Source organism: Eurosta solidaginis, chromosome 5, assembly GCF_040869045.1.
Source record: "Eurosta solidaginis isolate ZX-2024a chromosome 5, ASM4086904v1, whole genome shotgun sequence".
In the NCBI taxonomy this organism is placed as follows: Eukaryota; Metazoa; Arthropoda; class Insecta; order Diptera; family Tephritidae; genus Eurosta; species Eurosta solidaginis.
In genome coordinates, this window is record NC_090323.1 from 8,023,211 (window position 1) to 8,038,265 (window position 15,055).

The 15,055-nt window shown below is 35.3% G+C and overlaps 1 protein-coding gene across 9 annotated transcripts in view; it reads right to left on the reverse strand.

Moving 5' to 3' along the window:
- Window positions 1–15,055, reverse strand: part of Ten-m (teneurin transmembrane protein Ten-m) — a 671,948-nt gene that overhangs the window by 24,343 nt on the left and 632,550 nt on the right. For all 9 annotated transcript variants that reach the window (XM_067757094.1, XM_067757093.1, XM_067757088.1 and 6 more), the window contains exons 4-5: window positions 1,282–1,557; window positions 770–1,162 (exon numbers count right to left, since the gene is read on the reverse strand). In XM_067757094.1, the coding sequence (XP_067613195.1) occupies window positions 770–1,162; window positions 1,282–1,557 (669 nt within the window). The remainder of the gene's footprint in view (window positions 1–769; window positions 1,163–1,281; window positions 1,558–15,055) is intronic.

Below are 15,055 nucleotides of genomic sequence, written 5' to 3' on the forward strand. Positions count from 1 at the left end.
AACAATGAATGATCGATTATTTGAAAACTACTAATTTAATTTTCCTTCAGCACTCAATTCGCTAAGCTACGAATAATAGAAGCTATGTAAATAAAATCTTAGCTCAATTTGCCTTCAAAGTTCCATAGTCAGTTTCCGGTCTAGTTAGAAGGTTGAGCTGTAATTGCCGGAGTATACGCATTTCACCAGCTTCTAAACGCGCTTTTTTGGAAACATTTTCAATAATTTATCTTACTTTTGTAGCCTTTGTCGTCGTGGTCTATTTATGGTTAAACAACTTTGTCGAAACTGTCAACAACAGACGACGTTTAAATAAATAAAAAAAAAAGCGAAAAAGAAAAAAAAAACATGAAACGAAGTGCCAAAAAATACCGAAAGTGTGTAAATATTTCTGTTCTTATGGTTTAACAGCGCGTTATCCTTGTACCAGCAAGAATAACGTCGAGACGTCAAACAGCCACACCTAATCAGGTCTGTCGAGCGCTTGTCCGCAATACGCCTTGCCTTAAGGCTAGGCGCCAGACATGTGCGCTCATTACAAGTGACAATCTTATTTATTTGATTTCATGTAAACTTTTGCCTATCCATGGCGCGTACCCGCACCCACGCGTGCAGCGCTTCACTTCCCTACACTTCATTTATTTCATATCACTAATTTTCAGTTTTCAATTCTAAATATCACTAACGTTCGTTAGCAGTGGCGAGACTAAAAAACACGCGCTTCGTAGCAAAACTCATTTAAAAATAATTAAAACTTGAAAATAATTACCTCCATTATTGGCATTTGTCAGTGAAGAGGATAACGATGACGAGGGTGAAGATGCAACAGCGCCTGTCGTACCCATAGCAGCTACAGCTGATGACGCGGATGCCGGCGATTGGTAGGCGGTTGATGATGGTAAAGCGCCACTTACACCAATGCCGCCTCCACCTCCACCAATAATGCCACCATTACCCAGTGCCGAAGCCGAGGCTGCCGCTGCTGCTTGTGCTGCCGATATCGAGGAAAGCGATGAGCTTGCCGTAGAAGCAGTGACCGTGGTGGGTTGTCCGAATTTCGTTAGATCCGTATTAGTACTTTTGGCCGCCGTCACCTCAGATGCCTCGTTGTCGACTAGAATTGTGCGTGGTTCATCCATGGACAAGTGTAATACACCGGATACTGTGTGTGTGAGCGAGACGAAAAAAAAAATTGAGAAATTTTGATTGAAATTATTTTAGTTATTAGCAGTAAGAAACTTAAATAAAAACGCTTCAGATCAAACTTTTTCTTGTACTTACCATATAAAACAATTGAAATCAAGCCAAGTAATGCAAATACCGCTAAACAAATATTGAGCGCACATCGCCAGCGATGCCAGCGCGCCGCTAATCCTTTGCGAAAGTTCATCGGTGTTGAGTAGTGGTGCGCGGGTAGGCCGCTCATAACGCTACGCGGTGGAAGCACGGGTCCCATGCAATTATTCGTGCTGCGCTCGTAACCTTTCAGTGTGTCTTTTGTGGGTGTTGAGCAGGCTGAGCCGCTTTTATAATCGATGGGTGAACCTTTGTTGATATCTGTAAATGAAAAAAGCGAACATATTGTTTAAAAAATGTTTAATGCATATTTTAGAAAATGAGGCCGGCAAAATTCAAGTAAACCCTTTTCTGTACCAAGTAAATTTGGCATTATGCGCCTAAGAGTATGCACACATTTAGTGTTCCGGGGTTAAATTGATATATCCTCCTGCTAATAATATAAGCAGAGAGATACAAGATGACTAAATTACAATAAAATGGTTTATATTTTCACGATTGTCGAGATTTAGTGCATAACGATCTCGTGTTAGTATTCGTCGAAGAACAATTACTACGATAAATTAGAGGTTTTCCCTCTGAAGTTTCATCATTAAATAGTTGGCGCTAAACTGCCTAAGCGATTTTTGCCGTTACGTAAGAAGCATCAAGGGTGGTCAAGCGTCTGGTCGAAGGGTGGCTGGAGGATATTTATTTAATATTACGTGGCTCCATTGGATTGCGAAAATAAGGTATCTGGTCGATATTTGAGTCAAAGTGGATATAAGTTATAGGCTAATAACTAAATTATGTTTTCTGACTACGGAATTCTTTGAAATGCTTTCAGGAAAAAATACTGAAAAATCGACTTAAGCTTCTTTTTAGTTTCCGTTGCCAAATGTGTTTTAATTCTTCACGTAGCTAAATTGTTAGTCAAATGAAACAAAAAACACTTGAATCTCTTATCAAATGTACATTACATTTTGGTATTCATTTTTGAAAAGGATAACAAGTTTTTTAACCCTTACGCTATAACTTTACTTTACGCGATTAATCCAGAATAATTCCAAAACAAAAGAAAACAAAATCAATTTATTCACTTGACCATGAAACACAACATAAAACGCACTGATGGTTGTCTACAAACGAAACTATAAAAAGTTTTAAATAAAAAAAAACTGAATGTAATCAGAAACTCAGCTTTGCAGTGCAAAGCAAAAGGATTGTCAACGCAAAACGAAACTAAACGACAAATGCGGCGGGCAGCCATTAAAATCACACCTAATTTTCCGTTATCGTTTTACACAAACAGCGAGTTACAACCGAAACCAAATAGCCAAATAAGCAAATAAAATGAAAACAAAAAAATATTTAAATATATTCGAATGAATAAAGAACTAAAAGGGATTATAGGCGAGGGCCAAAATAAGAGAAGCAGCAACACTGGCCAACAGTAAAAACCTCGCTGTGCGTGTTAATGTCACAGACAGCAGAAGAAGAAGACGCGGCATTGACATCGGTGAGGTATGTAGCTCCTCATTTGCCTGCGTTGATTGAAGCGCTGGGTGTGAAAAATACAGGACGTGAAAAATACAGGGTGTGAGATAACTGCATGTAAATGTGCTATGTTTGAGACTAGATGACACCGACACTGCGTCATAGAGCGTTCGTCCATTGACGTTCGTTAGCTTTTGCGATTTTCGGTGTGGCATTGCGTCCCTGCTGCTTATCGCTTTTTTGGCTCAAATTTCATTTGTATAAAAGGATTTGTGCCAAAGGATAAACGAACTGACAACGAACATAACCTCACCACAAAAAAGAAAAAAAAAAAACAACACAAAAAGGGCGCATAGAGTTGGACAGACGGCAAAAAAGAAATCAAGTAAGATCTATGTGTGTATGTGTATGCAAAAGAACAAAATTGTATGCAAAAATTTCCCAAATGGAGTTCTCAATGTATATGATTTAACAGACACACAGACATGCATATACGCTACAGAACAAATCAAATGGATTTGCAATCAAATAAAAATCTTCGTGTGGTGATGGCTTAAGTCCAGTGGTGTGATATTGGACAAAAGAAAGCAGCGGCAAAGAAAAAAGTAAAAAAATACAAAGCACAACTGGTAAAACAAACCCTTATTGCGGATAATGTTGAGTAGTAGAAACAATTCATTTGTTAACGCCATGATGATAATTCGATTATGTGACGTGCTGGGTCGTAACACAAAAATATAAAAAAAGTTTATGAAAAAATCACTTCAGGGCAAATGATGAAAAGGACGAATGCACGAGATGGCAAATCAAGCTGGTTTTATACAATGCCATGGATATAACTTGTAAGTGCAAGTGTGGAATGGTGTGGCATGAGCTGTCAACTTTACGAGTATCTACATATATATATATGTAGATGTATCTACATCGTATATAAGCTTACTATTTAAGTGACGTGATATTCTCTTGCTGGTGTGATGATGATTTGACGGCGAGCGCGCGGCGCGTGATGTCTGCTGCTTGAAAGACATAAACAAAAGGCACGCAACGGAAATATGTCTGCGCATCAGACTACTAGGCGTATGAGCGACCAAAGTGAAAATGTAATATCAATAACATTTCAAGTAACTCACACACACACACATATATATATAACTACTAAGTAACATAAAGATATATATATATAGTAATGTAATAGTTTTAATATCACAAATGTCATTGTTGAGGAAATGTAAAGGGGAGCGCTGTGTGAGCAATGCTAACTAAATGCCGCTGTTGTTGTAGTAGTTTGTGTATGTGTAAGAACAATGGAAAAACGCTTGACGTGTGCAAATGCCCTACATAAAATCGTGCGATTAATGCCTAAAGAGATTGGTCTCCGATTGATCTCGTTTGTCTATATTTGGGCATAATTGACTAATTGATCCCCTTTAGTCCCTTTCGTGTACAGTTGGAATTAGTCAGTTTGAAATCTATGTAACCCATTTTAAGAAATATTAAGAAACAGGCAGTAAAATAAAAAAGGTTACAGGTGATTGAATCGAATTATTTAAGAAAAATGCGAAGCCCTATACCGAACCTAAATTACTAGGACTTAACGACTACGCCGGAGTTAGGGTTAAATTTTCGGTGAACATTTTTTGTTCCTTTTTGAAAAGCATGCGAACAACTTACATGAAATATATTTGGTGGCTTGGAAAATCCTTCGATTGTGTTTCTGTCACGAAAAACGCGACTGGACCCTATATGAGTCCTTATTGAACGGAAAAGGGACTAGTCTTCATATGTTCCCGTATGGGTACAAAGGGGATTGATTGATGCTGTCGATCCCTTTCGGGTACAAATGGGTACAATTAGTCTCTTCATAGTACATGCTAAAACAAAAGGGAACAGTTCAGTTCATACAAAGATACAAAGATATCAAAACTGGCATTGGTCGCATACTCCTTTGCGATTAATCCCGAATTCATCCTAGACTAATCGCATTTTTTACAGGGTGGGTAGAGATAGCAGAAGTTGTTGTAAAATAAAAGCATGAACTTAATTAAATGTGGTAAATGAAATGATAATGTGAAAAGAAAATGAGAATGTTTAAAAAAAAAATGTTTAAATTTGTGGTAATTTGTCTGGAACATGTCGAAGGAAAGGATGTGGAATGAATATTGGTAATTTAAAATTAATGCTGAAGCGAAGCATACGGTGAAGAATATGAGAAAAGGGAGTTACAATTTTAGATAGAAAGTAAATTTAAATGAACTATTATAAATCGTATACCATAAATGACCTAAGAACAAACAACACATTAAAAATACAACAAAAAATATATGTACAACTTAAAACAACCTGACAAAAAAATATTAAACCAGATAACAGAACGCCAACTATTTATTCATAACAGAACATAAATTAAGAACATATCATTCTATAAATTAACATAATATTACTTAGCATGGCACAGCACAACTAAACATAGCATAATAGCCACTTGTCGCGTTATCCTTCCAAATTTGTTGGTATTCTACTTTTAAAATGTTTCTCTCCCGTTTTTTCGAAAATACTGTTTTGAGATCCAGCAAAATCGAAAAAACATTTTTCATAAAAGAATTTTACGAATTTGCATGAAACATTGTCCATAAGCACTGATAAGGCCATATAAGATGTCCCGCTTAGTTATCATAGTTACCAACCACGGTTTTCACACAATTTTATGGGTCACTGCAAGATTTAGAAATGTCAAAGTTTGACATTTGCTTTACGTTGAAAATTCGGGTTGTTTAATGAAAAAAATATATATTTGTATATATAAAAGTTGACTATTATAATTCATTTTAGCCTAAAATAATAATCTTTTGTCATATGAGTTTTCTACAAATATCGATAAACTGAAGTAAGGCTTATGATAAAAAAGGGGAAAAACCAAAAAGTGATGACAGGTGTTCACTTTTCTAAAGAAGGAGTGTCTATGTTTTACTCCTCCCACCAACAAACTACGAATAACTCAAAAATCAAGTATTTTTACATGTAAAATCACTTATGCGCATAAAATATAGCATAACTAAATTTATAAATATATGTGCATAAGTATATGTATGTATGTATGCATGTAGGTAAAATGCACTATCACCGCAATAACATGATTTTACATTATATTTTTTTGTAAAGATTTTTACTGTCTGCTGCAGGTTTTTGGCGATTTTACTGCCAATGTCATCGTCTGCGGTTTTACAGAGGACACAAGGCATTATACATACATATATACAAATTTATATATCAATGTATTTGTGTGTATGCGAGATATAAGTATATGCATGTACTAGGGTGAAACAAAATGTATTTTCTTCTTAGATCAGAAGTGAGCTTCTGGATTGATAAAAACGAACTAAATTTTATAATTTATTTAATAATTTGGGAAAAATTTAAACAACGTGACATCAGGACGGACAATTTTGCAGATTAAAATATGCAAAAAGAAGGCAATTGGGAAAGACTTCACAACAGGCATGACGTAGCTGAATGCGTTTACAACCATTTCAACTATCGTAGGGGTGCGAGTTCGACTCCCACTCCCGGGAGAAAAGGCTTTGAAGAGATTTAGAAGGTATAATCGAAACAGCTGTCGCCTTGTCCGTCCTGATGTCACGTTGTTTAAATTTTTCCCAAATTATTAAATAAATTATATAATATAATATAATCTAAGATTAAAATATGCAAAAAGAAGGCAATTGGGAAAGACTTCACAACAGGCATGACGTAGCTGAATGCGTTTACAACCATTTCAACTATCGTAGGGGTGCGAGTTCGACTCCCACTCCCGGGAGAAAAGGCTTTGAAGAGATTTAGAAGGTATAATCGAAACAGCTGTCGCCTTGTCCGTCCTGATGTCACGTTGTTTAAATTTTTTCCAAATTATTAAATAAATTATATAATATAATATAATCTAAGATTAAAATATGCAAAAAGAAGGCAATTGGGAAAGACTTCACAACAGGCATGACGTAGCTGAATGCGTTTACAACCATTTCAACTATCGTAGGGGTGCGAGTTCGACTCCCACTCCCGGGAGAAAAGGCTTTGAAGAGATTTAGAAGGTATAATCGAAACAGCTGTCGCCTTGTCCGTCCTGATGTCACGTTGTTTAAATTTTTCCCAAATTATTAAATAAATTATATAATATAATATAATCTAAGATTAAAATATGCAAAAAGAAGGCAATTGGGAAAGACTTCACAACAGGCATGACGTAGCTGAATGCGTTTACAACCATTTCAACTATCGTAGGGGTGCGAGTTCGACTCCCACTCCCGGGAGAAAAGGCTTTGAAGAGATTTACAAGGTATAATCGAAACAGCTGTCGCCTTGTCCGTCCTGATGTCACGTTGTTTAAATTTTTCCCAAATTATTAAATAAATTATATAATATAATATAATCTAAGATTAAAATATGCAAAAAGAAGGCAATTGGGAAAGACTTCACAACAGGCATGACGTAGCTGAATGCGTTTACAACCATTTCAACTATCGTAGGGGTGCGAGTTCGACTCCCACTCCCGGGAGAAAAGGCTTTGAAGAGATTTACAAGGTATAATCGAAACAGCTGTCGCCTTGTCCGTCCTGATGTCACGTTGTTTAAATTTTTCCCAAATTATTAAATAAATTATAAAATTAAAAAAAATTGCTTCAAATAAATGTTTTCATATATTTAAAAAAAGCAATATGGGCAATCCCCGATTATTAAAAATCATACGAACTAAATTTTATTTTCTACCACCTTATCTCGATTTTTAAAACGTCTTAACAATCTACGCTCAAGACAGGGTGGCGCCAAGAAACGTAATTTGTAATACGGAACGTGAAGGGCTCAGTGAGTGTACATAAACCAAAACAAATTACAGAAATTGAGTTCTATGAAGAAACAACAATGGAAAGAAAAGACAGGGAGAGAAATAAAAATAAAATGGAAGAGAAAAAGGGGATAAGAAGAAGAAAAAGGATCTTCTCCTGGAAAAAGGACTCAAAATAATAGAACTAATGAGGAGAAAAAGAAGTAGAAAAAGAGAAAGAAGAAGAAGAGGAAGAATACGCTGAATATCGGCTATGGGAACGGTCTTCCCTTACAATGAATGTAGTGTTGATATTGCCGACAATGGTTACGCCGGCTTTGCGTAGCAGCCACTCACATTAATATCACTAGCTTTTCATGTTCTTACATTTTTGTTCTTGAAAAACGAACGACCTGTTCTCAAAACAACAACTTTGTTCTTGAACTGACAACCATTTTCTTGAAAAGAGAACGGCTGGTCTTAAAATATGAATAAATGTTCTATTAATGAGCACAATGTTCCTAAATTAAGTACAAGAAAAAAGAAACGGTATAATTTGTGTGTACTACAATGGTAAATACAACATTCTATCAAGCAGTTGTAGTGGCCCAGCTGCTATGATGTTGCGGTTGCGATCGTGGGGCGCAAGTTCGATCACCGTCAAACTCTGAAGTTTTTTAAAACAATTTTTTTATTTTCTATTTTTTAGCTCTTATTTTTCTTTGAGTTCCATTCATATATGCACAGGTAATTCTCAATCTTGTTATGCAATGTTTTAAATATATACTCGTATTCAGATTGCATCATCCAATAAGAATTTCTCAATAAGAGAAATATACGACAAAATGCATATATGCATTTTTTTCTAACCTTTTGGAATTTTAATAATACTTTTTTTTGTTATTAATATTTTTTATTAATGACAAAAAAATTATTTATTAATAAAAAAATTAATAAATGGTACCTTCCCACTCTCACCAATGATCAAGCACGAACCGTTCTTGAATTGAGACCGAAAAATGTTAAATCGACTACAAATCGTTCTGGAAGCGTGAGAACGAAAAATCTTAAAGCTGGAGTCATTGGTGCCGTTTGTCGTATCGCTGTAGTCGTATCCCTAACGTATTCAGCTGTTTATCGTTACAACGGTAAACCAAAACCCAATTGGTTGGCTACGATACGGTTACGACCTTAGCGGCACCAATAATCGATTGCATTGATTCTCATAAGGTTGGTCGAATCAGCTGTTAAAAGGTTACCGATACGGTTACCGATAAAGCACCAATGTCTCCAGCTTAAATCAAACCCAAGTAGTGCTTGAAATGAGCACAGAAGGTTCACACATCAATACCAAAGTGGTCATAAAATACGAACGGTGTGCTTGGAAACACTGTTCTTAAAACAAGCCCATCGGTGACGAGTTAAGAAAACACGTACTTTTGTCAACGAACGTTCTTAATTTTGAGCTTGTTTCGTTCGTTTCAGAACGATTTTTTCTCTGAGTGTATAATATAAAAAATTGCATAAAGGCATTCAGGATTCCTGTCACTCACTGAAGTGGGTGAATGCTCTTATATCACAGCAATTTTGGTTCACACGAGAAAAAAATGACTCGTTGCGTTATACTAATTTACCCCAAATTTTGCTTAACCTTCACCCTAATGCATCCCTTTGCCTACTAATTTTATTCTCTATTGAATGAATGACATATCTTTTTAGTTTTTTACTTTACAAATCAGCAGCCTAGACAAAGTTTTATTGTATTTTCAGCAACTATTCAGACTATTTGCGCAAATACTTTAAGTTGAATACTCCAAAGTAAAAGCAAATGTCCAAAGCGGTTGAATGCGGTACAAGAAAAAGTCATAAACTCAACCTTACATATATGCATCCAATCTGCAAGTGTGAGTGTGACAGCACTTGATAGTTGCAATATTTGTTTGTGTAGCTTATTTGCGCCAAAGGTTTGAAAAAAAAATCATTTTACTTCAAATTTTCAACTCTTAGAAGCAGCCAGACATAAAATTCCAGTTAAGTTTTCATTTAAGTGCACTCACATTTGATTATTTGCGCTTATTGCGTATAGAGTAAATTTGTTTTATTTTACTTGCTAGTAATTTAAAAGAAATCCCTTTATTCTTTCTACAACTCAGTGTTTTCTTTCCATATCTTTTCGCACAATACGAATAGTTTTAGATTTTTTCGCTTTTTCTCCATTTTTGGGACTTTTCAACTGTTTGAAATTTTATTGCCAAAACGTGTTCAAGTTACTTATGCATGCGTGAATAATTAAAATCCTATGGCTTTGGCGCAATGCCACTGCAGTGCTTTAGAGAAAAGCACAATTTATACTATATGCACTAGGCCGGGTCGATTTGTGGGGAGGCAAAAAAATCGCCCATTGCTCTGTGAAAATCATATTCTAGGGATCAAAGTAAGAAACTTTGCCGAAGGAACCATACCTCTAAAACGAATTCTCATGTCCCCCCCTTTGAGTCGTAGGGGCAAATTTTGAAAAATCCCACTTTGAAATGCCTATGTTTTTTCTTTTTGGAGTTTATTTTTCTCTTTAGAAATTTATTTAGTCAGAACATGTAAATGAAAAAAATGAATTTAACTTAGTAATAGAAAAGAAATTAAAAAAAATTATTAGAAATTAGCGTTTTTACAACCCTTTTAAAACCAAGGCATCACTGTGATGCATTTGCATGTCGTAAACATAGTTGTGTGGGTTTTTTATTCAACCGTTTTAAAAAATGAAGGTATCACTGTGACACAATTGCAAATCGTAAAATTCCTTGTGTTGTTTTTTTTAAGCCACCACAAGACACAGCAGGTAGAATTGAAATTGTCCCTACCCAAAAGTTCGACCCAAAGGGGGGGACATCAGAGTTCATTTTAGAGGTATAGTTCCTTCGGCATAGTTTCTTACTTTGATCCCTAGAATACGATTTTCACAAAGCAATGAGCAATTTTTAAATCGACCCGCCCTAATATGCACATTTAAACACTTTTTTCTATTTGCATGTATGTGTATGTGTGTGCTTATGTTTGCTTGTAGTAAAATATATTACCATTTCAGGCTACGCAAGTAAACTGTAAATTTGTAAATTGTTGCATACTTTTTGGAAGCTTTTTAAAGTTCTTACGCTTACTTATGCACTATTTGTGTTTGAATGTAATTTCTGTAAGTATACATGAGTTCATACTTTGCTGCTGAAGGGCACATTTTCACACTTAACAATTTGCACACTGAAAAGGATTTAGGGATTCTACATAGATGACATTTGCTGAAGGCTGGCGCATATACTAAATGAGCGAGAGAAACGAGTGATACATTTTTTCTATTAAGAAAAAATTTATCATAACAATAATAATGATAAAAAATTATTGTTAGGCCTTGAGCTCGATTCGAACCCGCGATCATTTTTTCGATAGTTCGAAGTTATTTTAAGTTTTAATTTTTTCTCAAAATCCAAACATTTTTCTTAAAATTGCTGTAGCGCTTAGCTATGACTATAGTTTTCTTTGGAAATATAAGAAGGCACAGACCTCTGCTGAGTTGTGTGAGTTAGGTGGAGGAATACTTGGTGCTCACAATCAGTATTAGTTAATTTCTAAGAAACTACGTTGTTGATTTGCGATCTATGTATAATATAGCTTAAAAACTCTTCGAAACATTTGTATCTACCAAAAAAATCTCATGGTAAGTCTAGAAGCACGAAAAGAAATTTGCTGCATGGTACTCGTATTAGGCGCGGATTAATTAATAATGAAGTTTAGATTCGAGGAAAGCATGGGAGATGCTTTCAAACTAAAATTAAGTAAAACGCTGAGGTTTGGTGCAGAAAAGCTGGAACCGATAGTTTGATCACAAGTTTTGTTAACCTGGTATCCTTTTCTGATCTGGTAGAGATGGGGACAATAGGCGTACAATATCGAAAAAAGGATTCCTAGAGCCAGCCAGCCCATCAGAAGTTGTCAGCATCAATTATGATGCGCCATATGCAGATGAGATTTCACTGAGAGCTTTTCATGGCAGAAATACACTCGGAGTACTTGCCAAACATTTCCGATGGGTGACCCCCCTTAGAACAATGTTCTTCTAATTGAAAAAGCTTGTTTCTAAAATTTTGATGCTGCTTTGGTTGGGGCTTGAACGCAGGATCTACGATGTGGTAGGCGGAGCAAGCACATGATCACATCACGGCAGCTGCAATAATAACAGGATTGTTGAGCATGATTTTCTTCTAAGAAGAAGAGAGGACTTTACTTTTTAGAACTGCCACGGGATATCTCCTTATGAACATCATCTACATTGTGACGCAACATAAAATGAAATGCTGAACAGAAAGCTTTCGCTGAATTGTCACAAATCCGGGCATCCCAGCAAACGCCTGCTTGATCTAGCATCGTCTCCAAGAGGCACTATGATGAGATCCGGCACCTACCAATTAGAGGATTTTGCAGGGGCTGAAACTGTTATTCCTTTTATAATATAATTCCTTGCAAAACTATTAATTTTCGACTTTAAATATATTTGGATCAAGATAAAAATTATTTTCGGACTTTTATTTTTTGAGTCCGATATAACTAGTTAAACTCGGACTTTTTTATTTTTTTTTATTTCGGATAAGGCGTTTCTTAATTATCAAGCGGGACTTTTATTTTGGTTTTAAAAAATTAAAGTGCGGATTTAACTTTTATTTCCGGACTTTTATTTTTAAAAGCCCGATTTTAACTAGTTCTATCGGGCTCAAAAAATAAAAATACAAATTTTACTTTTATGGAAAAAGTTCAAAAAATAAAAAAAAAGCATGATTCGACATGATATTGCTATTAGGGTACCTGGGAACTCAAACATTTTCACCTAGGACAATTTTTTGACCAGGACTTTTTGACTCCGAAAAAGAAAATAATAATTATTTTCCGTCCCTGCGATTTTGGCGTTGGCTTATTTCCACTTTTATAGCACTTTTTTTTGTGATAAAGTCCCATCACTTTTTTGCATCGACAATGAGCCTGGATAATTCATGTACAGCTGTTGTAAGTGATGTGCGTTTGTATGTGATGTTGTAGTGATGTGCGAGAGTTGAAATTATACACCACAATTCTCGTGTTCCAATGACACATGAACCAGATACGGATAGAGATTTAACATGCAAATGCAACAACAATGTGAACCATATGGATCCAATGACACATTTTTCATGTGTCATTGGAACACGAGGTATATGTGTAATCTCAGTTATATTCATTCAATATACATACATACTTATAGTGGAATGTTACTGTGTATACAATACTCATTGCACTTTACGGACGTATTTAGTTCATGTGTGGATCTTTATGAGTTTTATTTTAGGCAGACACAAACCTTGTTAGTAAAGTCGATTAATAATCATTGAAAATAGTCGATTACAAAATTATCTGGAAATTTGTAATTCTTCCTTGATTTGGTAAACCTCATCTTCCAAGCTAGGTTTTTTGTATAACCAGTGCCGACTAATTCATAATTATCAATAAATATCGGAATTTGTGTGCAAGTTTCGATTGTTTGCGATAGCAAAAATTGATAAAAAAATACTGCTAAAATTGTTTACTTAAGTTTCAACACAAATAATCACAATGTGTCACTGAATAATTTTCTTTAACAGAAAAATGTCCCATAAGTCATTTTGTAATTGCTTTCCTCTTTTGAAATCCTCATTAAGAAACTTCTCACAACGTTCTACACACCAGCTGTAGGCCACAGCTATAAAGCTGAATTGGAAAACACAAAGTATTGACAATAATAAGTAATCAAACTTTCACCACGCACTTTGCCATCACTTTCCACAAATGAGGTCAATAATTTCGTTATTGCTGTTGTCAATTAAAAAAATTTGAAATCGACTGACAGTACCTGACTACGAAAAGCCAATCTTTTTTTTCAACTGTTTCAACAACTTTTATCTTATCCTTATTACAACAAGAGTGTGAAAGTAGCAAAAAGACAAGCAAAAAGTGTATATTATTGCGTTTGCGTGTTTGTGTGTGCGTGAGTAGAGCGAAATTGACAGCTGTCAGAATTTATACAATTAACTGTGGCAATAAGCGAAAAAGAAATTAAAAATTTTAAAAGGAAGAAACAAAATGCTATAACTAGCATATACAGTTACAAATGTTGGAAGGTAATTAAAAACTTCGAACAACGAATAGAAAAGTGAACTGAAAATACAAAACTTTTCAAACTGCAGTTAAGACAAAAACTGGCAAATAATTTTCACGTACTACATTATAAATACTTTCACACATACATACACCACTGGTTGGTACCCGGTACAAATTCGTGTACAATGCCATGTTAGTTGAATTACGCGTTTAGTGTTCAGAAGGGTGGGAGGGGAAGCGCATGCGCAAACTGCTTAGTAGCAGTTAACTTTTTCGACTTAACTTTTATGAAGCACAGCTAACTTCAATTACCCATAAGCGGTGGGCCGAGCAACGAAATGCGAAAGGAAACCAAAATTTGATTTACTACTATATTCACTCAGCAGTATTTGAAGAATTTGAGGCAGAGGCGATTTTCTTCTAGTGAATGAGCATTTTAGTGATACCAAAAAAAAACTTTTCACTTTTCATTTGTGTGCTAAAGTGCGGATAAGGGGTGTATGCATGTGGGCGTAACTTAACAGTTAAATGTTCAATTAGTTCGATAACGAAAAAATTTTAGTTTTTTATTTCTTGTAGGGTTTTGTGCCGAGCAGCCGCCATCATTAATGTTGAAAAGTTTGAACGAAATTTTTGATAGAGCGAAATAGTTAGTTGAGCTTAGTTTGTTAGAACGATTAGGGTCTTTTTGAATGTAACGAGTGGTGTGAGGGGAAGGTTGGGGAAAAGAATTAAAAAAAATTCTAGTTTCAGAAAAGGGTTTCCCTTCTTGAACTTTAAAAATTTGTTCCATTAGAAAACTTGTGTGAAGTAATATCCCAGCGCGAATAGCCGAAATAAAAAGCAGTTCTTCACGAATCAGAGAATTTTAGAGTTAACGACCTGCATGAATTTTAAAATTAATGCTCTCATTGAATTTGACTGCAGCCAAGGGAGTTCTTATATTACAGAAATTGATGCTGTATCTAATCTATCTGAGAGCTCCGTAGAGAGATGGAAAACCAATCGGTATACATCTACATATGTACATGTCATGCGAGCACAGCGACTGAGATTCAACCAAGCAAGCAGTGAATGAGTTTTCGCTTAACTTTTATTATTATTATGGAAAAGCTATCTATCAAAAAGTTAACGATTTCTTATCGAAATGTTATCGAGATATTTCGAAAAGTTGCCGATTTGTTATAAAAAACTTTTCGATTTACTTTGGATAAGAGTTACCAATTTGTTACCAAAAAGTAATTCAAATGCTACCAAAAAATTACATCTACTTTCGAAAAGTTAACGAATAGATACCGGTCAACCTTCTATATA